General features: G+C 39.2%; 1 protein-coding gene across 5 annotated transcripts in view; it reads right to left on the reverse strand.

Annotated features, from left to right (window-relative positions):
• The window catches only part of PTPDC1 (protein tyrosine phosphatase domain containing 1), an 89,850-nt gene that overhangs the window by 15,790 nt on the left and 49,898 nt on the right, over positions 1-24,162 (reverse strand). For 3 of the 5 annotated variants that reach the window (XM_030847249.2, XM_060301153.1, XM_060301156.1), the window contains one exon: positions 1,544-1,715. In XM_030847249.2, the coding sequence (XP_030703109.1) occupies positions 1,544-1,715 (172 nt within the window). Of the gene's footprint in view, positions 1-1,543; positions 1,716-2,207; positions 2,533-5,697; positions 5,722-24,162 lie in introns of those variants that run through there. The other 2 variants (XM_030847251.2, XM_060301154.1) reach the window with 2 other exon arrangements.

The following is a 24,162-nucleotide window of genomic DNA, read 5'->3' on the forward strand; positions in this document are numbered from 1 at the left end:
CCTGGTTTCAAATGCTGGCTTTTCTACTTTCTAGCTGTGTAGCAAATTACTTAGTCCCTCTGGACTTCAATTCCTTCACCAATAAAATGACATTAATGATGCCTACTTAAAGAGTTTTATGAAGATAATAATTTGAGAGTGTTCAGCACCGTGCCTGGCTTTTAACCAAATGGATGTTTACTGAGTGTACAAATGGATAGAGACCCAGTAAATGGCTATCACTCTCACTAGGGCTCTGGCTTCTGTTCTGATTACATTTCTCACCAGTGGCCTAGTGAAAGATACATAAGGTAGACTATTGCAAGTTGTGGGTCACAAGAACCTGAGAGGAGTAACAGAGACATTAGATGAACAGGTCAGGATTCAGAAAGATACTATCCCTCATGCCTGGGGCAATGTCTAAAACTGTTTAACAGGGACCCCCAAAGGTTTGGGACCCCCCAAATTTAATAGCATTTAGTGTAGGATTGAGAGAGATGTAACATGAAAGCAGGAGAGGCGAAAAAAGTTCAGATAGTTTAGTCAACAATAAACCAAAAATATGAATGTGACCTTAAGCTTCATTATTAGAAGACATTATTGTGTGACCACACCTCAGGAATAGTGTTTGCTTTTTCACAACATTCTTCAAGAAAGATAGTGATAAACTAGAACATGATCTGTGGAGAACAACAGTGACAGTGGACCCCAGACTATAGTACTACACATGTATCCAGAAAATCCAATATGACAAGGTACAGGGTTGCAAGTTAGTAAGCTGGTGGACAAATATCTAATTTGTAAATGAATTCTTGCTCTATAAAATGATTCACAAGCAGAGTTCTTTGAATAGTGAATTCCTCTTAGTACATTCCAAATGTGATTTGGTTTTGAATATCAGAATTTTTTAGAGATATCACTACATCAAAAAAGGTATACCCGACAGTTTACTATTAATAATAAAAGCAGTATGATTCAATAATGAATGAATTACACTTACATACCATAAACAAAGTAAGCATCTTATATCATCTACTGAACTGACAACTCGTACCACCTTCTACTGAGGCAGACTGGAAGTGTATGTATTTGTATGAAAATGTATCCTTTTATACAGAATACAGGAACAAAATAAAAACGAGGCTAAAGCTTACCTGTATGAAACTGAAAAACTACCTATGTACCTCATAATTTCTCAAATTTATAGTTGAACATTTAAATTATTTTTAGCAATTTCTGAAATTTAAGAGCTATCTAGTTACCATTTCTTTAAGATACTTTACATACAGCATTCCATTCAATTAAAAAAAAACCTTATAGGGTTGGTTTCATTATTTCCATTTTACAGATCAGGAAACTGTGGCTCCGACTGCCTGTGTGAGTAGACCAAGATCACACAGCTTGTCAAGTGGCAAAGCCAGGGATGGAGGTGAGGTCCTCCGATTTCAGAACCCCACATTCCTTCTTCTACAGCCCACTGCCTCCTGGTCATCTCCTACACGTCCATTCTGTTTTCCCACTTAGCAGTAGGTGGGAGCTACCAAAGACAGACAGAATCACTTACCAGGATGAGTAGACCCCCTTAATAGCTTGCTCCTGTTCACTCCAGCGAGCTGCATTTTCATACTTGCAAGCTTTGCCACCACATGCCATGGAACAGGCCATATGTCCAGGAATGACATGCCGTAAACGCTCTCCAACTTTTGTATACTTTGGTGTTGGACGTCCTGAATTTCCTAGAACATTCAAAGGGACGATTCAAAATCCTACTCTCCGAACAGAATAGTAACATGGGAAACAGCTTCCATTTTCTCTCAGGATTGTAGATGACAAGCTGGTGCTAAGTCCCTCCCCTTCACTTTGTCAGGAATAAAACTGTTTCCCTTTCGTGTAAGTACACTATCCTTTACTACAGAAAAGGCTTTTGCACACAATAATCTCCACATGTCACATTGGTAATGAAAAGGAAGAAACTGTAAAAGCAGATCTTCTACAAGGGAATGAGTTTTGTGCAAAAACTACATTTTTAATGAAAAAACATAAAACATTCAATCATTTTTATCTCCTATTACATGTCTACTGAATCTCTTAGCATAACAGACAATAAAAAGTATAATGCAGGATTAATTGTCAAAAATTTAAAAAGTATCAACACAGTATAACCTCTTCACAGTTCTTATATTTAAACTCAAAGCTGTGGCAATCTTTAAGAAGAAAAGGAGCTTTACTTTTTCTCTCGGGGCAAGTTGGGTTTCTCTCAGCACAGCTGACGGAGGACATGGCCACCATCACCTGGAGAGAGGATGACGAGAGCATCTTGGCAGTGGAGCTGCGCCGCCCCTGCTGCAGTCGCACGATGGGGTCGGAGGCAGAGTGTCGTCGGCCCTGGAAAAAGGAGCTGAGGAATGGCACAGCAGAAAGCCTCCGGGGTGGATCCTGCATGGCGCTGGGCTTCCAGGAGGGAAGAGCTGGAGGCAAGATGTCAGCGCCAGCCTGCTCCATGATGAAGTTACACTGAAACATGAGCATCACTCTGCGTGATCTAACCGCCATTCAGGATAGGCTGACTTGTTTCCATAGTGACAAACAAAGAAACTACTGATTCCCACTCAGATCTGTACAAGCAAAATCCCATATGAATGGATTGTTTTGAACAGACTGTTCAAATATAAGGAAGAATAACATGTATTTTAAATAGATTATACTTAAAATGTGACTTTTCTATTGTTTCTCAAACACATTTTAAAAGATCTGACTGCTCAAAGAATTACATCTAAAATACTGTAATGAATTTAGAAAAATGTCTTTCTGATGTAAACACACACATATAAAAATATTTAAATTTTGTTATTCCTTTCATATCTATTCTTTGAACAGTTTGAAAAATATTCTCTTTCTACTGCTCTCTGGAAGAGGGCTGATAAAAAGTTAATTGTAACAAAGTGAGAGAGTGGCATGGACATATATACACTACCAAATGTAAAACAGATAGCTAGTGGGACGCAGCACAGGGAGATCAGCTCGGTGCTTTGTGACCACCTAGAGGGGTGGGATAAGGATGGTGGGAGGGAGACGCAAGAGGGAGGGGATATGGGGTATATGTATAGCTGATTCACTTTGTTAAACAGCAGAAACTAACACAACGTTGTAAAGCAATTATATTCCAATAAAGATGTTAAAAAAAAAGTTAATTGTAGTAAAGTGGGATATACTAGATACCTCTAACACTATTAAAACACCATTTAATTTTTCAAAATAAAAAGAAAATCCTATTTTTTTTAATAGAACTATTAAAGAAATGCTTGGATAGAACAAATAAAGACATCTGTAGGGCTGATATATTAATCAAAAGACATTTATATTCATATTCTTATTTTCAGAATGTGAAAACCCAATTCTTGGTTATTGGATAGTAATAGTAGTCATAACTATAGCCCTCAAAAACTCAAAGACACGATTCTGTGCCTTTTGTTGCTGACTATGGAGAAAAGAAAAGCTTCAGTAATGTCTTGGCAGAGGCATAGGAAGAAAATTCACTAAGTATCACATTTTTTAAAGGAACTGGATGAGGGGGAGGTTGCAACTTGATGATCAAGGATATAAAGAACACAGAAACTATAACAACCACCAACTGTCTGCCTCCTCTCTTGTTAATGTCAAGCTGCACACCCTAACCCCACCCCCGTGTCTCTCTCCCTCTGTCTCTCCAAATGGTATTTCAGCCATGTGCAGGTGGAAACAGTCTACTGTCATAGATAGGGTTCTTCTTTGTTTTGTTCTGTTTTATTTTAACAATTAATAATGCTTTAAAGCATGCTCCTTTTAAAACACAGCCCCCATCTCCCCAACTGGATGTGCTTTGTCAAATAAGACAGAGTTGCTCAATTTGGTGCACAAATTCCTACGAGTATAGCATCCTGCCCCTGTTATTTTGCATACAGCAATGGAAAAGAATTCCTTTTAACATACCTAACCCAGAAGGCACAGCTTCCACACAGTTTTACAGGAAAGGAAAGAGTAGAGGATGCGGTATGGAAGGCAAGTTGGAACCTGATGGCAAGAGACCCTAAATGCTCAAACTAAGGGGTCTGAGTCTGCTACCTGGGGAACAGGGAGTCTGACTCAAGTTTCTTAGTGTTAACATTCCCTGCAAAGATAGGGCCGGGAGCCAAGGACTGGGGGCCTGCTGGGACTGTGACTGTGTGAACGGAGCTAAGCATGGAAACAAGACAGTACAGGGGCAGACACTGCACTGGGTGCTGAGACTTCAAGCCTAAGTGAGCAGCAGCAAGATACTGAAGCAGGTAAATATGGAAGTCCATGAGAAGAAGGTGCGAGAGAAAATCCGGCAGGCAAGTTCCATCTGAGATGAAAGGCATGTGAGGCAGCAACTAGGAGGTCTCAACCAGTGAGTAGGAAATGCATGATCTGTGCAGCTCTAAGGACATCCACAGAGGAGAGTCCAAGTGACTCTGTTCTCAACAGTTCTGAAAATGAGAATGAATTTGATGAGGATAGGACTTGTCTGGACCAAGCTAAGGAACGAAAGGTTTATGTATTAAAATACAATGTCTTACAGATGTGTGAAACAATAAGTGTGAGTATATGTAACTAAACTGACCCAAAAAATGAATAAAATAACTATTTTCAAAAAGAATACAAAAAGAGACCAATTTGGTACAAGTTCTAATATCTTTTATTCCATGAATTAGAAGATAATCCCTATAAAGTCATGGCATGATTCTTTTTCGGCAACATTCTGTGAACAAAAATGTGGTTATGTGGAGATGTGGATTTCTGAGGTCAAGGAGTTTGGCACAATAGCCTAAAAATCAATTTAAAAATTTAAATTGGGGTGAATTATAGATTTCTAATGATGAATTGTTCAGACTTTTAGAAATAACGTTTTAATATTTATTTAAATTACCAATAGGGAAAAAAGAGAAGCCTTATCTTTAGATAGAAGGAGGAACAAGACTATTTTATTTTCTATTTCATGTATTATATAAGATGGAAGTATTTTAGAGTAAGAGTAATTCTATGAAGGGCCATACTTTCAACAGAAACTAAAAGGTAAAGAACTGAGTTATTTGTAGTGAGGTGGATGGACCTAGAGTCTGTCATACAGAGTGAAGTAAGTCAGAATGAGAAAAACAAGTACCGAATGCTAACACATATATATGGAATCTAAAAAAAAAAAAATGTTAGATGAACCTAGGGCCAGGACATGAGTAAAGACACAGACATAGAGAATGGACTTGAGGACACGGGGAGGGGGAAGGGTAAGCTAGAACAAAGTGAAAGAGTGCATGGACTTATAAATACTACCAAATGTAAAATAGATAGCTAGTGGGAAGCAGCCGCATAGCATGGGGACAGCTCGGTGCTTTGTGACCACCTAGAGGGGTGTGGGATAGGGAGAGTGGGAGGGAGATGCAAGAGGGAGGAGATATGGGGATATATGATACGTATAGCTGATTCACTTTGTTATAAAGCAGAAACTAGCAGAAACTAACACAACATTGTAAAGCAATTATACTCCAATAAAGATGTTACCAAAAAAAAGGTAAAGAAACTTTTTTTCTGGCAACCACAGAGAAAGTCTGTAGAACCTCGTTATTATAAGCTACATTCACCTCTCTGCTCTCCTTCCCTCCTTCCTCCATAGTTATAACTTGAGGCCACAAGAAACAACACTACTGTTGTTTCTCCACTTACCTGCTAACAGGATCTATATTTTCCTTCTCCGACAAAGTGTTTTTCTAAATACATAAGAAAAAAAAATCAGTTTTCTATATTCCATGAATATAAAATCATAGGGGACCCTGCCTCATTACTATTTTTACCCTTTTTCTTCCAAATATGCTATCTCTAAAAAAAAATCAGTCTCCAAGAAAAAGTAGGAAAACAAAAGATAATCCCCATGACCAATCCTATACTCCCCCCTAAGATGCTGTCATCATCAATGCATAAAAGACCCCTCTTAAAGCATAAAGAATATGGGTGCTGCACTCTAAACACAACAATACCTTTGTGGCCAATGGCCTGTTTGTAGGTAGGCAATCAGACCTTCCCAAATTCAGAATAATATTTAAGGAACCAAATGAGATACTGGTCACTGCAAATGTGAAAACAGTAAACAACAAAGAAACCTACCTAAAGTTACTTATGAGCCCTTGGTCTTTTTCTCTTTAATTTCTACATGTGGGTGGTTAGAGCACTAAAGAGTCTAAAGAGATGTGGAGCCTTGAGAACTGGTAATTCCCTTTTATACTCAAGAAAGGACTAATAACTTCCTATTTAAACAAATTAATGCAACAATAGGCCCAAGAATGCAGTGGGAGATGGAGGTCCATCTGGGCTCAGTCCTAAGTCAATACAGGAGTCATTTCCAGGAACTGGAAATGGACTAGAATGCTGACTTTACAGCTTCTTGTTTTCCACTTTTTGTGACAGGAGGCTCACTTCTCACAAGGCAACTAACTATTCTAAACTGTTTGACAGCTCAAGATGTTTTCTAATGTTGAGTCAAAATCCATTTCTCTGTAAACATTGGTCCTGGTTCTTCCCTCTAAAAATTAAAAATAAAGCATCTCCTTGACTTGCAAGGTTTTCAAATATCTGAAGACAGAACTCCTCTAAGTCTTCCCCTATTCAGGTCAAATCTTCTTCATTTTTCAAACATTCCTAGTATATGTCATTGTCTCCAGATCCTTCACTATAATTCCCCTTCTTCAGAGAGCCCTCCCTCTCCCCTTTACTGCTAAACTTCTAAAAAAGTTGACTTCATTTGCCATTTCCATTTGTCACCTTCTCGTCCTCAATCTATTCAACTCTGGTCTCTGTCTTCAGCATCCACTGAAAATTGATCTTGCTAAGGTCTCTGACGCCTTTTTATAGTTTCTGTCTTATTTTGACTGCTTAGCACATTTAACACAGTTCAACAATTTAGTTTTTTTTTTATTAACAACTTTATTGGAGTATAATTGCTTTACGATGGTGTGTTAGCTCCTGCTTTATAACAAAGTGAATCAGTTATACATATACATATATCCCCATGTCTCTTCCCTCTTGCGTCTCCCTCCCTCACACCCTGCCTATCCCGCTCCTCTAGGTGGTCACAAAGCACTGAGCTGATCTCCCTGTGCTATGCGGCTGCTTCCCACTAGCTATCTATTTTACGTTTGGTAGTGTATATATGTCCATGCCACTCTCTCACTTTGCCACAGCTTACCCTTCCCCGTCCCCATATCCTCAGGTCCATTCTCTAGTACGTCTGTGTCCATATTCCAGTCTGGCCCCTAGGTTCTTCATGACAATTTTTTTTTTTAATTCCATATATATGTGTTAGCATAAGGTATTTGTTTTTCTCTTACTGACTTACTTCACTCTGTATGACACACTCTAGGTCTATCCACCTCACTGTAAATACCTCAGTTTTGTTTCTTTTTATGGTTGAGTAAAATTCCATTGTATATATGTGCCACATCTTCTTTATCCATTCATCTGTTGATGGACACTTAGATTGCTTCCATGTCCTGGCTATTGTAAATAGAGCTGCAATGAACATTGTGGTACATGTATTTTTTGAATTATGGTTTTCTCAGGGTATATGCCCAGTAGTGAGATTGCTGGGTCGTATGGTAGTTCTATTTATAGTTGTTTAGGGAACCTCCATACTGTTCTCCATAGTGGCTGTATCAATTTACACTCCCACCAACAGTGCAAGAGGGTTCCCTTTTCTCCACAGCCTCTTCAGCATTTATTGTTTTCTCCACAGCCTCTTCAGCATTTATTGTAGATTTTTTGATGATGGCCATTCTGACTGGTGTGAGATGATATCTCATTGTAGTTTTGATTTGCATTTCTCTAATTAATGATGTTGAGCTTTCTTTCATGTGTTTGTTGGCAATCTGTATATCTTCTTTGGAGAAATATCTATTTAGCTCTTCTGCCCATTTTTGGATTGGGTTGTTTGTTTTTTTGATATTGAGCTGCATGAGCTCCTTGTAAATTTTGGAGATTAATCCTTTGTCAGTTGCTTCACTTGCAAATATTTTCTCCCATTCTAAGGGTTGTCTTTTTGTCTTCTTTATGGTTTCATTTGCTGTGCAAAAGCTTTTAACTTTCATTAGGTCCCATTTGTTTATTTTTGTTTTTATTTCCATTTCTCTAGGAGGTGGATCAAAAGGGATCTTGCTGTGATTTACGACATGGAGTGTTCTGCCTAAGTTGTCCTCTAAGAGTTTAATAGTGTCTAGCCTTACATTTAGGTCTTTAATCCATTTTGAGTTTATTTTTGTGTATAGTACTAGGGAGTGTTCTAATTTCATTCTTTTACATGTAGCTGTCCAGTTTTCCCAGCACCACTTATTGAAGAGGCTGTCTTTTCTCCACTGTATAGTCTTGCCTCCTTTATCAAAGAAAAGGTGACCATATGTGCATGGGCTTATCTCTGGGCTTTCTATCCTGCTCCATTCATCTATATTTCTGTTTTTGTGCCAGTACCATACTGTCTTGATTACTGTAGCTTTGTAGTAAAGTCTGAAGTCAGGGAGCCTGATTCCTCCAACTCCATTTTTCTTTCTCAAGATGGTTTTGGCTATTCAGGGTCTTTTGTGTTTCCATACACATTGTGAAATTTTTTGTTCTAGTTCCCTGAAAAATGCCAGTGGTAGTTTGATAGGGATTGCACTGAATCTGTAGATTGCTTTGGGTAGTAGAGTCATTTTCACAATGTTGATTCTTTCAATCCAAGAACATGGTATATCTCTCCATCTATTTGTATCATCTTTAATTTCTTTCATCAGTGTTTTATAATTTTCTGCATACAGGTCTTTTGTCTCCTTAGGTAGGTTTATTACTAGATATTTTTTTCTTTTTGTTGCAATGGTAAATGGGGGTGTTTTCTTGATTTCACTTTCAGATTTTTCATCCTTAGTGTATAGGAATGCCAGAGATTTCTGTGCATTAATTTTGTATCCTGCTACTTTACCAAATTCATTGATTAGCTCTAGTAGCTTTCTGGTAGCATCTTTAGGATTCATTTTGTATAGTATCATGTCATCTGTAAACAGTGACAGCTTTACTTCTTCTTTTCCGATTTGGATTCCTTTTATTTCTTTTTCTTCTCTGATTGCTGTGGCTAAAACTTCCAAAACTATGTTGAATAAGAGTGGTGAGAGTGGGCAACCTTGTCTTGTTCTTGACCTTAGTGGAAATGGTTTCAGTTTTTCACCATTGAGGATGATGTTGGCTGTGGGTTTGTCATATACGGCCTTTATTATGTTGAGGAAAGTTCCCTCTATGCCTACTTTTTGCAGGGTTTTTATCATAAATGGGTGTTGAATTTTGTTGAAAGCTTTCTCTGCATGTATTGAGATGATCATATGGTTTTTCTCCTTCAATTTGTTAATATGGTGTATCACATTGATTGATTTGCGTATATTGAAGAATCCTTGCATTCCTGGGATTAAACCCCACTTGATCATGGTGGATGATCCTTTTAATGTGCTGTTGGATTCTGTTTGCTAGTATGTTGTTGAGGATTTTTGCATCTATGCTCACCAGTGATATTGGCCTGTAGTTTTCATTCCTTGTGACATCTTTGTCTGGTTTTGGTATCAAGGTGATGGTGGCCTCATAGAATGAGTTTGGCAGTGTATCTCCCTCTGCTATATTTTGGAAGCGTTTGAGAAGGATAGGTGTTAGCTCTTCTCTAAATGTTTGACAGAATTCGCCTGTGAGCCATCTGGTCCTGGGCTTTTGTTTGTTGGAAGATTTTTAATCACAGTTTCAATTTCACTGCTTGTGACTGGTCTGTTCATATTTTCTATTTCTTCCTGGTTCAGTACTGGAAGGTTGTGCATTTCTAAGAATTTGTCCATTTCTTCCAGGTTGTCCATTTTATTGGCATAGAGTTGCTTGTAGTAATCTCTCATGATCCTTTGTATTTCTGCAGTGTCAGTTGTTACTTCTCCTTTTTCATTTCTAATTCTATTGACTTGAGTCTTCTCCTTTGTTTTCCTGATGAGTCTGGCTAATGGTTTATCAATTTTGTTTATCTTCTCAAAGAACCAGCTTTTAGTTTTATTGACCTTTGTATCGTTTCCTTCATTTACTTTTCATTTACTTCTGGTCTGATCTTTATGATTTCTTTCCTTCTGCTAACTTTGCAGATTTTTGTTCTTTCTCTAATTGCTTTAGGTGTAAGGTTAGGTTGTTTATTTGAGATGTTTCTTGTTTCTTAAGGTAGGCTTGTATTGCTATAAACTTCCCTCTTAGAACTGCTTTTGCTGCATCCCATAGGTTTTGGGTCATCGTGTTTTCATTGTGATTTGTTTCTGGGTATTTTTTGATTTCCTCTTTGATTTCTTCAGTGATCTCTTGGTTATTAAGTAGTGTATTGTTTAGCCTCCATATGTTTGTATTTTTTACAGATCTTTTCCTGTAATTGATATCTAGTCTCATAGCATTGTGGTCAGAAAACATACTTGATACTATTTCAATTTTCTTAAATTTACCAAGGCTTGATTTGTGACCCAAGATATGGTCTATTCTGGAGAATGTTCCATGAGCACTTGAGAAGAAAGTGTATTCTGTTGTCTTTGATTATGTCTATAAATATCAATTAAGTCCATCTTGTTTAATGTATCATTTGAAGCTTGTGTTTCCTTATTTATATTTTCATTTTGGATGATCTGTCCACTGGTGAAAGTGGGGTGTTAAAGTCCCCTACTATGATGTTTCTGTCGATTTCCCCTTTTATGGCTGGTAGTATTTGCCTTATGTATTGAGGTGCTCCTATGTTGGGTGCATAAATATTTACAATTGCTATATCTTCCTTGTTAAATTGATCCCTTGATCATTATGTAGTTTCCTTCTTTGTGCCTTGTAATAGTCTTTGTTCTAAAGTGTATTTTGTCTGATATGAGAATTGCTACTCCAGCTTTCTTTTGATTTCCATTTGCATGGAATATCTTTTTCTATCCCCTCACTTTCAGTCTGTATGTGTCCCTAGGTCTGAAGTGGGTCTCTTGTAGACAGCATATATATGGGTCTTGTTTTTGTATCCACTCAGTCAGTGTGTGTCCTTTGGTGGGAGCATTTAGTCCATTTACATTTAAGGTAATTATCGATATGTATGTTCCTATTCCCATTTTCTTAATTGTATTGGGTTTGTTATTGTAGGTCTTTTCATTTTCTTGTGTTTCTTGCCTACAGAAGTTCCTTTAGCAGTTGTAGAGCTGGTTTGGTGGTGCTGAGCTCTCTCAGCTTTTGCTTGTCTGTAAAGGTTTTAATTTCTCCATCAAATCTGAATGAGATCGTTGCTGGGTAGAGGAATCTTGGTTGTAGGCTCTTCCCCTTCATCTCTTTAAATATGTCCTGCCACTCCCTTATGGCTTGCAGAGTTTCTGCTGAAAGATCAGCTGTTAACCTCATGGGGATGCCCCTCTATGTTATTTGTTGTTTTTTCCTTGCTGCTTTTAATATTTTTTCTTTGTATTTAATTTTGGATAGTTTGATTAATATGTGCCTTGGAGTGTTTGTCTTTGGATTTATCCTGTATGGGACTCTCTGTGCTGCCTGGACTTGATTAACTATTTCCCTTCCCATAATAGGGAAGTTTCCAACTATAATCTCTTCAAATATTTTCTCAGTCCCTTTCTTTTTCTCTTCTTCTTCTGGGACCCCTATAATTCACATGTTGTTGCATTTAATGTTGTCCCAGAGGCCTCTGAGACTGTCCTCAATTCTTTTCATTTTCTTTCTTTATTCTGCTCTGCAGTAGTTGTTTCTACTTTATAGTTGTTTCTATTTTATCTTCCAGGTCACTTATCCATTCTTCTGCCTCAGTTATTCTGCTATTGATCCCATCTAGAGTACTTTTAATTTCATTTATTGTGTTGTTCATCGTTGCTTGTTTCATCTTTATTTCTTCTAGGTCCTTGTCAACTGTTTCTTGCATTTTGTCCATTCTGTTTCCAAGATTTTGGATCATGTTTACTATCATTATTCTGAATTCTTTTTCAGGTAGGATGCCTATTTCCTCTTCATTTGTTCGGTCTGGTGGGTTTTTATCTTGCTCCTTCATCTGCTGTGTGTTTTTCTGTCTTCTCATTTTGCTTATCTTACTGTGTTTGGGGTCTCCTTTTTGCAGGCTGCAGGTTCGTAGTTCCCGTTGTTTTTGGTGTCTGTCTCCATTGGCTAAGGTTGGTTCAGTGGGTTGTGTAGGCTTCCTGGTGGAGGGGACTAGGGCCTGTGTTCTGTTGGATGCGGCTGGATATTTTCTTTCTGGTGGGCAGGTTCACGCCTGGTGGTGTGTTTTGGGGTGTCTGTGGCCTTATGATTTTAGGCAGCCTCTCTGCTAATGGGTGTGGTTGTGTTCCTGTCTTGCTAGTTGTTTGGCATAGGGTGTCCATCACTGGAGCTTCCTGGTCATTAAGTGGAGCTGGGTCTTGGTGTTAAGATGGAGATCTCTGGGAGATTTTCACCGTTTGAAATTACGTGGAGCTGGGAGGTCTCCTGTGGAGCAATGTCCTGAATATGGCTCTCCCACCTCTGAGGCACAGCCCTGACACCTGTCTGGAGCACCAAGAGCCTGTCATCCACATGGCTCAGAATAAGAGGGATAAAAACAAGAGAAAGAAGGAAGAAAATAAAATAAAATAAAAAAGTTATTAAAGTAAAAAAATATTTAAAAAAATTTTTTAAAGTAATAAATAAAAAACAAAGAAGAGAGCAACGAAACCAAAAAACAAATCCACCAATGATAAAAAGCCCTAAAAACTATACAAAAAAACAAAAAAAAGGACAGACAGAACCCTACAACAAATGGTAAAAGCAAAGCTATACAGACAAAATCACACACAGAAGCATACACATACACACTCACAAAAAGAGGAAAAGGGGAATATATATATATATATATATATATATATATCTCGTTGCTCCCAAAGTCCACCTCCTCAATTTGGGATTATTCGTTGCCTATTCAGGTATTCCACAGATACAGGGTACATCAAGTTGATCACGGAGATTTAATCCGCTGCTCCTGAGGCTGCTGGGAGAGATTTCCCTTTCTCTTCTTTGTTCCCACAGCTCCTGGGGTTCAGCTTTGGACTAGGCCCCGCCTCTGCGTGTAGGTTGCCTGAGTGCATCTGTTCTTCACTCAGACAGGACAGGGTTAAAGGAGCAGCTGATTCGGGAGCTTTGGCTCACTCAGGCTGGCGGGAGGGAGGTGTATGGAGTTCGGGGCGAGCCTGCAGCAGCAGAGGTCAATGTGACGTTGCAACAGCGTGAGGCGCGCCGTGTGTTCTCCTGGGGAAGTTGTCCCTGGATCACGGGACCCTGGCAGTGGTGGGCTGCACAGGCTCCCAGGAGGGCAGGTGTGGATAGTGACCTGTGCTTGCACACAGGCTTCTTGGTGGCTGCAGCAGCAGCCTTAGCGTCTCATGCCCATCTCTGGGGTCTGTGCTGATAGTTGCCTGCCTCTGGAGCTCCTTGAAGTGGTGCTCTTAATCCCCTCTCCTCACACACCAGGAAACAAAGAGGGAAGAAAAAGTTTCTTGCCTCTTCGGTAGCTCCAGACTTTTCCCGGACTCCCTCCCAGCTAGCTGTGGTGCACTAACCCCTGCAGGCTGTGTTCACGCAGCCAACCCCAGTCCTCTCTCTGGGATCTAACCTCCGAAGAATGAGCCTCAGCTCCCAGCCCCCAACTGTCTTGGCGGGTGAGCAGACAAGCCTCTTGGGCTGGTGAGTACTGGCTGGCACAGATCCTGTGTGTGGGAATCTCTCCGCTTTGCCCTCCGCATCCCTGTTGCTGCACTGTCCTCCCTAGCTCCGATGCTTCCCTCCTCCACCACCCGCAGTCTCCGCCCACGGAGGGGCTTTCTAGTATGTGGAAATCTTTCCTCCTTCACAGCTCCCTCCCACCGGTGTAGGTCCCGTCCCTATTCTTTTGTCTCTGTTTTTTCTTTTGCCCTACCCAGGTACGTGGGGAGTTTCTTGCCTTTTGGGAGGTCTGAGGTATTTTGCCGGCATTCAGTAGGTGTTCTGTAGGGGTTGTTCCACGTGTAGATGTATTTCTGATGTATTTGTGGGAGGGAAGGTGATCTCCATGTCTTACTCTTCTGCCATCTTGAAGCTCCCTCCGCCAACGATTTAGTTTTAATTTTTAAAAAATTTTGGAGAGGATTTTTTTTTTTGGAGCAATATTAAACTTACAGAAAAGTTATAAGACCAAGACTATTGTTTCTTGAACCATTTGAGAATAACCTGCAGACATACTGCCCCATTACTCTAAATAACTTAGTATATATTTCCCATAAACAAAGACATTCTCTAAAATTCCCCGAAATCAGAAAATTGATTGATACATTATTAGTTGCCCACTATTCCTCAGACCTCACTCAAGCTTCACTGATTATCTCAATGTTCCTTATGGTAAAATCATACTACACAATGTTCAGAATCACACGCTGAATTTTAGTTGTCCCCTCATTTATTTCACTTTAGAACAAGTTCCTCAGTCTTTCCTTGATATTGATGCCTTTGACTTTTGAAGAGTATAGGCCAGTTATTTTGTACAACATCTCTCAATTTGGGTGTGTCCGCTTCCTCATAATTAGATCCAATAAGTCCTGGTGTTTATTGGTAAAGAATAATATTTAGAAACCAAGTCCAGATGCTAGGTGTGCTCATTACTGTTAACAGTGTTGTTGCTAGCAGGCCCTCTCAGTGGACACAACTAAAGAATATGTGCACTATATACATGCATACACACACACATCACACATTTAAATTAATATTTACATATGCATGCATATATGTTGAAAACTTATTCGAGTTCACCCTGACATTACCAGTTCCAATCCAAGAGCACAGGTTTCCTCCTAATATCCCCCTTTCCATAATTATAACTCCCTTCTCTGATGGTGAGAACCCTGCTATTATCCTTTACTTCTCTGACTAGTCCCTCTCTATGTGACCAATCTCCCCTCACTGCTGATGGCCCCCCTTACCTAAGTGGATGCCTCCCTTCCTCCAACTGAACTCTAAGATCCTGAGCTAGCCTGCTGTTGCCACCCACATGTGTGGATGTCTCCTCACTCTGCTTGTGTTCTGATACACTACGAGGGGTCACTCTGCCATGAGGAGCTCTCCTAACCTCATTTGAGCTCTGACACCTATTCTAACGCCCAGGAATCAGGTCAGCCTCCCACATGATATCATCCTGCTCAGGAATCATGACTGCCAGGCTGCCCCCCTATATGGATCTGCCTCACCCTGTTTGGCTTCCAGTGTTGCAGCCTTACTCACCCTCTGGTGTGGATGCCTACTTTTTATGGTCCCGCCCAGTGGCTTTTGGACTGTTCAATTCAGGAAGGGAAGGAAAAAGATGAGGAAGAGAAAGCTCCTTCCTTTTTTTCCCTTGTTAATGGTGGCAAAATACACATAACATAAAATTTACTATTTTAACCATTTTTAAGTGTACAGTGCAGTAGCATTACATACATTCAGATTGTTGTGCAACCATCACCACCAACCACCTCCAGAATTTTTTCATTTTCCCAAACTGAAACTGTATACCCCCTAAACACTAAGTCCCCATTTCTCTCTTGCCCTAGTTCCTCGCAACCACCATTGCGCTTTCTGTCTCTAAGAACTTGACATTCTAGGTACCTCATGTAAGTGGAACCAAATAATTACTTTTGTCTTTTTGTGACTGGCTTATTTCACACAGCTTAATGTTTTCAAAGTTCATCCATATTGTAGCATGTGCAGAATTTCCTTCCTTTCTAAGGCTGAATAATATCCCTTTGTATGTACATGCCATATTTTATCCATTAATCTATTCATGGACGTTCAGGTTGTTTCCAACTTTTGGTTAGTGTGAATGCTGCTATAAATATGGGTGTACAAATATCTGCTCAAGTCCCTGATTTCAATTCTTTTGGTGTATACCCAGAAGTGAAATTGCTGGATCATATGTTAATTCTATTTTTAATTTTTTGAGGAACTACCATACTGTTTTCAATAGTGGCTGTACCACTTACACTACCAGTAATACAGTAATATACTAGAGTTCCAATTTCTCAACATCCTTGACAACAATCATTTCTGTGCTTTTGATAATAACCATCCTAATGGATATGTAGTTGTATCTCACTGTGGTTTTGATTTGCATTTTCTAATAGTTAATAATGTTGAGCATCTTTTCATGGTTATTGGACATCTGTGTATCTTTTCATGAGAACAGTCTATTCAAGTCCTTTGTCTGTTTCTGAATAGGGTTGTTTGTTTGTGGTTGAGTTTTAGGAGTTCTGTATAATTCTGGATATTAGTCCCTTGTTAGATACATGATTTGCAAATAGTTTCACCCATTCTGTAGGATGACTCTTCATTCTGTTGATAGTGTCTTTTGAGGAACAAAAGTTTTAAGTTTTGATGAAGTCCAATTTATCTATGTTTTTCTTCTGTCACCTGTGCTTTGGTGTCATAATCAAGAAATCATTACGAAATCCAATGTTATGAAGATTTTCCCCTTATTTTATTCTAAGAGTTTATACCTTGAGCTCTTATGTTTAGGTCTTTTTTAAAAATTGAAGTACAGCTGATTTACAATTTTGTGTTAATTTCAGATGTACAGCAAATTGATTCAATTTTATATAAACTTATATATGTTAATATATAACTATTCAAATTTATATGTTAACATATATATATTTTTTTCTTTTTCAGATTAGGTTATTACAAGATATTTGTAATAGGTTATTACAAGATATTACAGTTCCCTGTGCTATACAGCAGGTCCTTGCTGTTATCTATTTTATATATAGTAGTATGTATTTGTTAAGCCCAAACTCCTAATTTATAACTTCCCACTTTCCCCTTTGGTACACAAACAAGTTAATTTTCTATGTGAGTCTGTTTCTGTGAGTCTGTTTCTGTTTTGTAAATTGTAATTGTTTATTTGTATCATTTCTTTAGATTCCACATATAAGTGGTATCATGTGATATTTGTCTTTGTCTGACTTCACTTACATGATAATCTCTAGGTCCATTCATTGCTGCAAGTGGCAATATTTCATTCGTTTGTATGGTTGAGTAATATTCCACTGTGTGTGTGTGTGTGTGTGTGTGTGTGTGTATACACATATACTGCATCTTCTTTACCTATTCATCTGTGAATGGATACTTAGGTTGCTTCCATGTTTTGGCTATTGTAAAGAGTGCTGTAATGAACATTGGGGTGCATGTATCTTTTTGAATTAGAGTTTCGTCTTTTCCTGATATATGCCCAGGAGTGGGATTGCTGGATCATGTGGGAACTCTATTTTTAGTTTTTTAAGGAATCTCCATACTGTTTTCCACAGTGGCTGCACCAATTTACAATCCCACCAACAGTGCAGGAGGGTTCCCTTTTCTCCACACCCTCTCCAGCAATTTATTATTTGTGGACTTTTTGTGGACTTATGAAGTGGCACCTCATTGTAGTTTTCATTTGCATCTCTCTAATAATTAGCGATGTTGAGCATCTTTTCATGTGCCTGTTGACCATCTGTATATCTTCTTTGCAGAAATGTCTATTTAGATCTTCTGCTCATTTTTTTTTTTTTGATTGGGTTGTTTATTTCATACTGAGCTGTATTTAAGTCCTTAAACCATTCGAATTTATTTTTGTGCATGGTGTGTTCTCATTTCATTGATTTACATATGGCTGCCCAGCTGTCCCAACACCACTTGCTGAACAGACTGTCTTTTCTCCGTTGTATATTTTTGCCTCCTTTGTCAAAGATTAATTGACTGTAGGTGCATGGGTTTATTTCTGGGCTGTCTCTTCTGTTCCATTGATTCATATGTCTGATTTTGTGCCAATACTCTGCTGTTTTGATTACTGTAGCTTTGTAATATTGTCTGAAGTTTGGGAGGGTTATGCCTCCAGCTTTGTTCCTTTTCCTCAGGATTGCTTTGGCAACTCTAAGCCTTTTATGATTCCATATAAATTTTAGGTTTATTTGTTTTAGTTCTGAAAAAATGTCATGGGTAATCTGATAGGGATTGCAGTAAATCAGTAGATGCTTTGGGTAGTACGGACATTTTAACAATATTAATTCTTCCAATCCAAGAGCATAGGATATCTTTCCATTTTGTTGAATCATCTTCAATCTCCTTTATCAATGTTTTATAGTTCTCAGCATATAAGTCTTTCACCTCCTTAGTCAGGTTTATTCCTAGGTTACATGGTGACCTTTCCTGCAGTTTTGGTTGTATGAGATCTTCTGCCAGCACTCAGTAGGTATTCAGTGAGAATTATTCCAAATATGGATGTATTTTTTATATATTTGTGGGAAGAGGTAAGCTCCACGTCCTTCTACTCTGCCATCTTGATCTCTCTCAGATTCTTGATTTTGAGTTAATTTTGGTATATGGCATAAGGTAAGGGTTCAACACCATTCTTTTCCATGTGCATACAGTTTTCCCTACAACAACTGATGAAAAGATTATCTTTTCCCCACTGAATAGTCTTGGCACCCTTGTCAAAAATCATTGACCACATTTGCAAGGTTTTTTCCTCCTGGGATCTCTTTTCTGTTCCATTCATTTATATGTCTTTGTTTATGCCAGTACCACACTGTTTTGATTACTGTATCTTTGTAGTAAGTTTTGAAATCAGGAAGCAAGTCCTCAAACTTTGTTCTTCTTTTTCAAGATTATTTTGGCTATTTGGGGGTCCTTTGAGCTTCCATGTGAATTTTAGGGTGAGTTTTTCTATTTCTGCAAAAAACATCATTGGGATTTTGACAGGGATCGCATTGAATCTGTAGATCCTGTTGGGTTGTACTGACATCTTAACAATTCTTCCAATCCATGAACACAAGATGTCTTTCCATTTATTTAGATCTTTAATTTCTTTCAGCCATGTTTTTTAGTTTTCAAATATGTAACTATTGGTGGAAACTGAGTAAAAGGTAAATGAGATCTTTTTGTACTATTTCTTACAATTGCACACTAGTATACAATTATTTCAATATTTTAATTAAAAATGTATATATAATCAAAGAAAAAACAGTCACAAGGCAGGCCTAAGTGAGGGTCATTTAGCAGAGGTCAGGGCCAACACAGGGAAGACAACTAACAGTGTATGGTATGTGACCTGGCAGGGCGTGGGCTCCGTGTGGAAAAAAGAGCTAAGATGGATGATGGCTGGGCAGGGCTGGGAGGGCAGGGCTGAAAAGGAGGGCTGAATAAATAAGGAAATATATTGGGGATAATAAGAGCCAGGTTTCTCATTCTTAGAGAACAGAATTATAAACAAAAAATGGGAAAACCTAGAATGATGGTAAAGTGTTGGATTAGAATAGAAAGTACCAATATGAAGTCATGGTTTTCAATATGTATAGACAGAAACAAAAATAAATATATATGTAAAAGTAGACATATATATATATGTATATATATTAACATATATTTTCTAGCTTTGTCCCCTAGGGAGCTTGGGAACTGTGACATTTCAGTGGTAGTTAGCACATCCAGTAGTGAGTACATCTTGGTTTCTAAATACCATTCCCCACTAAAAGGGCTCCTTGGAGAAAAGGTTGATTTCAGGGCTAGGATAGGGAAAGTGCAACATGAGACTGGAAGATCTTGCTGTGCTAGAAAGCAAGGAATGCTGGAGTGGTGGGGACTTGTCAAAATGATACAGCTAAGGGCCAAAGATTAAAGTATCATACTTGAGCATCAAACAAATGATGGTAAAAGATGATATTCCACTGAACAAAAGAGGAATCTACACCGAAATAAATAACTGAGCAAATAAATGGAAAGGGAAAGTTCTTCCTCACAGAAGAATGCCAACTAAGAAATGCCTACGGAATGATGGAATTAGAAAACCTCCATTTAGTTATCTATCATAGTAATAATTAAAAGCTGAAACTACTGGGTAAAAGCTGGACGAGGACCAGGATATATATATAAGGTCTCAAAGCATCTCTCCATAAAATATTAATTATGAAGGGAGAAAGAATAATGTATAATAGGTAAATCTTGGCAGATACCACTTTACTAACGTGATCAAACTTAACATTTCCAGTTTTATGGCAAAATGATATCTTGCATCACTTGACAGGATGTATAAGAAGTGTAGAGTCACTTCTGTGATGTTTCTGCCAAAAATGCGTAACCTCAGTCTTATGATGAAACAGTAGATAAACTCATATTAAGAAACATACTGCAAAATAACTGGGCTGTAATGTTCACAAAGGTCAAGAAAGTACTAACTGTGATCATTGAAAGAAACTGAATAAACATGACAAGTATCCTTTTGTTATTAAAAGATATTATTGACACAGTTGATAAAACTTGAATGGGGGTCTCCGGTTGAAAATACATAGAAATTTTTTGTGTGCTTTTCTGTAAGTTAGGAAATTATTTCAAAAATAAAAGAACTAATATTACAAAAAGAGAGACAGTCAGACAACATGGGAATCCTGATGGAAGAATATAGCACAGTCAATGAAATATTGTGCCAATAAAAAAAACCTGTCTAGACTCTACAACAGTCTATGAATCCAATTTATAGGAACACTACAAGGGTATAATCAGCAAATACGGATTGTGACAAAATCTACAAGGTAAAATTTCTGGTTTCTTCAACAAATAAAGTGTAAGGAAAAAGAGGGGGAAACCCAAATTTAAAAGAGATGTAAGATACATATCAACCATGTATGATATATGAAACCATATATATTGTCGGATCTCAATTCAAACAAAGATACATCCATCTATGAGACAATTAGAAATCTGAGCAATGTTTAGATACCTAAGCAATTATTGTTAATATTTTTAAGTTATTGCAATGATGATATATGATTAACGAATGAAATGAAGTAATATGGAAGTAGAGAAAATGAGTGGAGGAAGTGAGTGAGCTGAAATTGTTAAAGCTGGGTGATGGTACCTATATAGGGGATCGTACTTCCATGGCAGGGGGGTGGTACCCACATGGGAATCTTTACTGTATTTTGTATACTTCTGTGAATGTTTGAAATTTCCCAAAATAAGTTTTTTTCCCTCAAAAGTAGTAGAACCAAGATTTAAATTGGGGTCTAATTCCAAAGCTAATTCTTCCTGAGTTTTCTATTTTCCTTAGTATTTTATTTATATATCCCCTAATTAAAATTTCCCATGACCCATTAGTCAACGTTTAAAAAATATACTAACCCCATCCCAATGTTAACCTAATAAAGTATAACTGACTAAATGAAGATGCACTTTAAGAAAGTTAAATATAAAGTAAGTTTTTTTATTTTTCCAGATTTTTTTTCCTAATTAAAAATTAGCTACACTTATAAAATGAGGAAAACTTTATTTAAAAAAATGTTTTTGGAAAGGTGAAAATCAGCTTACCTAGTGGATTACAATAGGGGTTACAACCTTCCTGGGGGCACTTGGAAACGTATATGGTTTTTTTGGTTGTCATTGTAATCTAGGGACATTACTAGATGAGCGGGGCAGGGATACTAAATGTCTTCAATGCTCAGGGCTCTCCTGTACAGTGACCAGTTGCTCTGCCTCAAAAGCCAACAGAATCCCAGGTGAGAAACACCAACTAAGAGGTAACATTCCAACAGAAGAAAGGATAGAGAAAAAGGCTCATCTGATTCTCACATTCGTTAGGCTGGAAAGTACTCAGGGGAAAAAAAACCCCATTATTCTACAAGAGAAGCAGCAAATAGACACCATTATTGCATTTGTTTTAGACAGCACTGCTTTCTAAAACCAGGTAAATGAAAATGTATTGTAAATCTGGCACATAGAAGTTGTCCACAGATGGTAATTATCAGAAGTATTAGTCCCTCTAGAGTACCTCTAGAGTCAGACACAGCACAGACAGATGAAGGAGAATCCACAAGGATCTGGAATTTAGACAAGGTCACAAGTATAAAACACTGGTTTTCCTGATGAAAGAGAGCACCCCCTGGTGGAGTGGTTAGTTTCCAATAAGAAGCATAAACAACTTTGTGAACCAATTATTCCCAGCAAGCATTTAACTCCAATACCTTTAGACCTTTACTCCTTTACTTTTCCTTATATTATCTAATCCATACTTAGAGGGGAAAAAACCCTATAGAGGACCACTAAAGTGAACTTGGGCAAAATCCAGAGTAGGCAATAAGAAAATCATGCAAAGGGTACTGCCAAGAAAAATTATTCAACATGTCTCTTGGCTAACTGCTGGTGGTAGCAGCAAGACTAGTGGTGCCAATGTGGCAGGAAATCAGGGTGTACTTCCAGCTTAGAACTTTCAACAGAAAGAAACAGTGAAGGTGAGTGTGGTAGTAAGAGTCCAAGTCACAGCACCCTTCCTTTCCTGGGACACCTTGTAAAAATCAGAACTGTAGGACCATGACAGAGGAGAGAAAAAAAAAGAGGAGGAGGGCTAGCACGCTTCTGAATGTGCTTTATAAGTGACACTTGCGAATAACAAAAGAAGAAAAAATTGAAAGGTCGAATTGCAAGTAGGCATTTGATGAGAGGAACAACCAGATAATTTAAGTCTAAGAGGATAATGAAGGAGACAAACATTGTTTTCAATATTCCTTCTTAAAAGGCTAAGGAGAGAGTGGCCAAGATGGTGGAGTAGAAAGACTGAGGCCACCTCCTCTCATGAACACACCAAAATCACAACTATATGCAGAAAAACCATGGATGAAAAAGACTGGAACCTACCAGAAAAGATCTCCTACAACTAAGGACCAAGAAGGAAACAACAGATGGGTAGAACAGGTGGACTCAACGATATAATCAAATCCCGTACTCTCCACAAACTGGAGAATAATTATATTGCAGAGTGAGTGAGAATTCTGAGTCCCACATCGGGCTCCCTAGCCCTGGAAGACAAGCCTCCAGAGCATTTGGTTTTGAACTCCAGTGGGGTTTAATTTCAGGAGCCCCACAGAACTGGGGAAACAGAGACTTTACTCCTAAAGGACACACACAAAATCACACACACCAGGACCCAGGGCAAAAGCAGTAATTTGACAGGAGTCTGGGCCAGACCTACCTGCTTATCATGTCGAGTCTCCCGGAGAGGTGGGGGCAGCTGGGGACAAAAACACTAGTGGCAGCCACATTTGGGAACATTCTGCTGGATGAATACTGCTTCTGGCAGCTGCCATCTTGGCTGACTAGCGCTAAGACCTGGTCTCACCCAACAGCCTATATGCACTAGAGCTGGGCAGCCTCCAGCCAAACAACTAACTAGGCAGGGACACAGCCCCACCCATCAGTACACAGGCTGCCCAAAGACTTCCTGAGACCACAGCCACCTCTAAGACATGCCCCTAGACATGGCCCTACCCACCAGAGGGCCAGGACCCAGCTCCACCCACCAGTGGGCAGGCACCAGGCCTTCTCCCCAGGAAGCCTGCACTAGCCTCTAGAACAGTCTCACCCACCAGAGGGGGCAGACACCAGACGGAAGAAAATGACAATCCTGCAGCCTGCGGATCCAGGCCGCTCACAGCAGGCCAAACCCTACCCTGGGACCAGCTGGGTCCTGGCCCTGTCCGCTAGCAGGCCAACGCAACCTTCGGGACACCCCAGACCCCATACTCAACTGTGACAGGAACCACTCCCCACCCCTGCCACCAACTATCTGAAAGGAGCTCTGGGATCCCAGAGAGACTCCAACAACTGGCTCTGCCTACCAGTAGGCCAGCACTAACCCCAGGACCTGGCTTCACCAACCAGTGGGCGGGCAACAGCCCTGGAGTCTTCAGGACCCTGACCCTGCCCACCAGTGAGCCAGCACTAGCCCTGGGGTTCCCTAGGATTCTGTAGCCAGCCGCCTTGTGACCAGGCCCTGCTAAACAGCAGCCAACAGCACCTGCACAATGCAGGGCCTGGCAACCAAATGGGCTAGGGGTCAACCAAGCTTAAATGACCATCCACATAGCCCCCATAACAGAAGAACCCACATATTCCCTTTAGGGGGAAGCTCTAGAGCATATAGCTTGGATGATGAGAGAGGAGTGCACTGCTGTAACACAGGACATCTCCTACAGAAGGCCACTTCTCCAAGGTCAAGAAACGTAACTAACCTACCACATACATAAAAAAATAAATAACAACTTAGACAAAGTGAAGTGGCAAAGGAACATATTCCAGAAGCAGGAA

The sequence above is a fragment of the Globicephala melas genome, chromosome 6 (genome assembly GCF_963455315.2).
Source record: "Globicephala melas chromosome 6, mGloMel1.2, whole genome shotgun sequence".
NCBI classification, from domain to species: Eukaryota; Metazoa; Chordata; class Mammalia; order Artiodactyla; family Delphinidae; genus Globicephala; species Globicephala melas.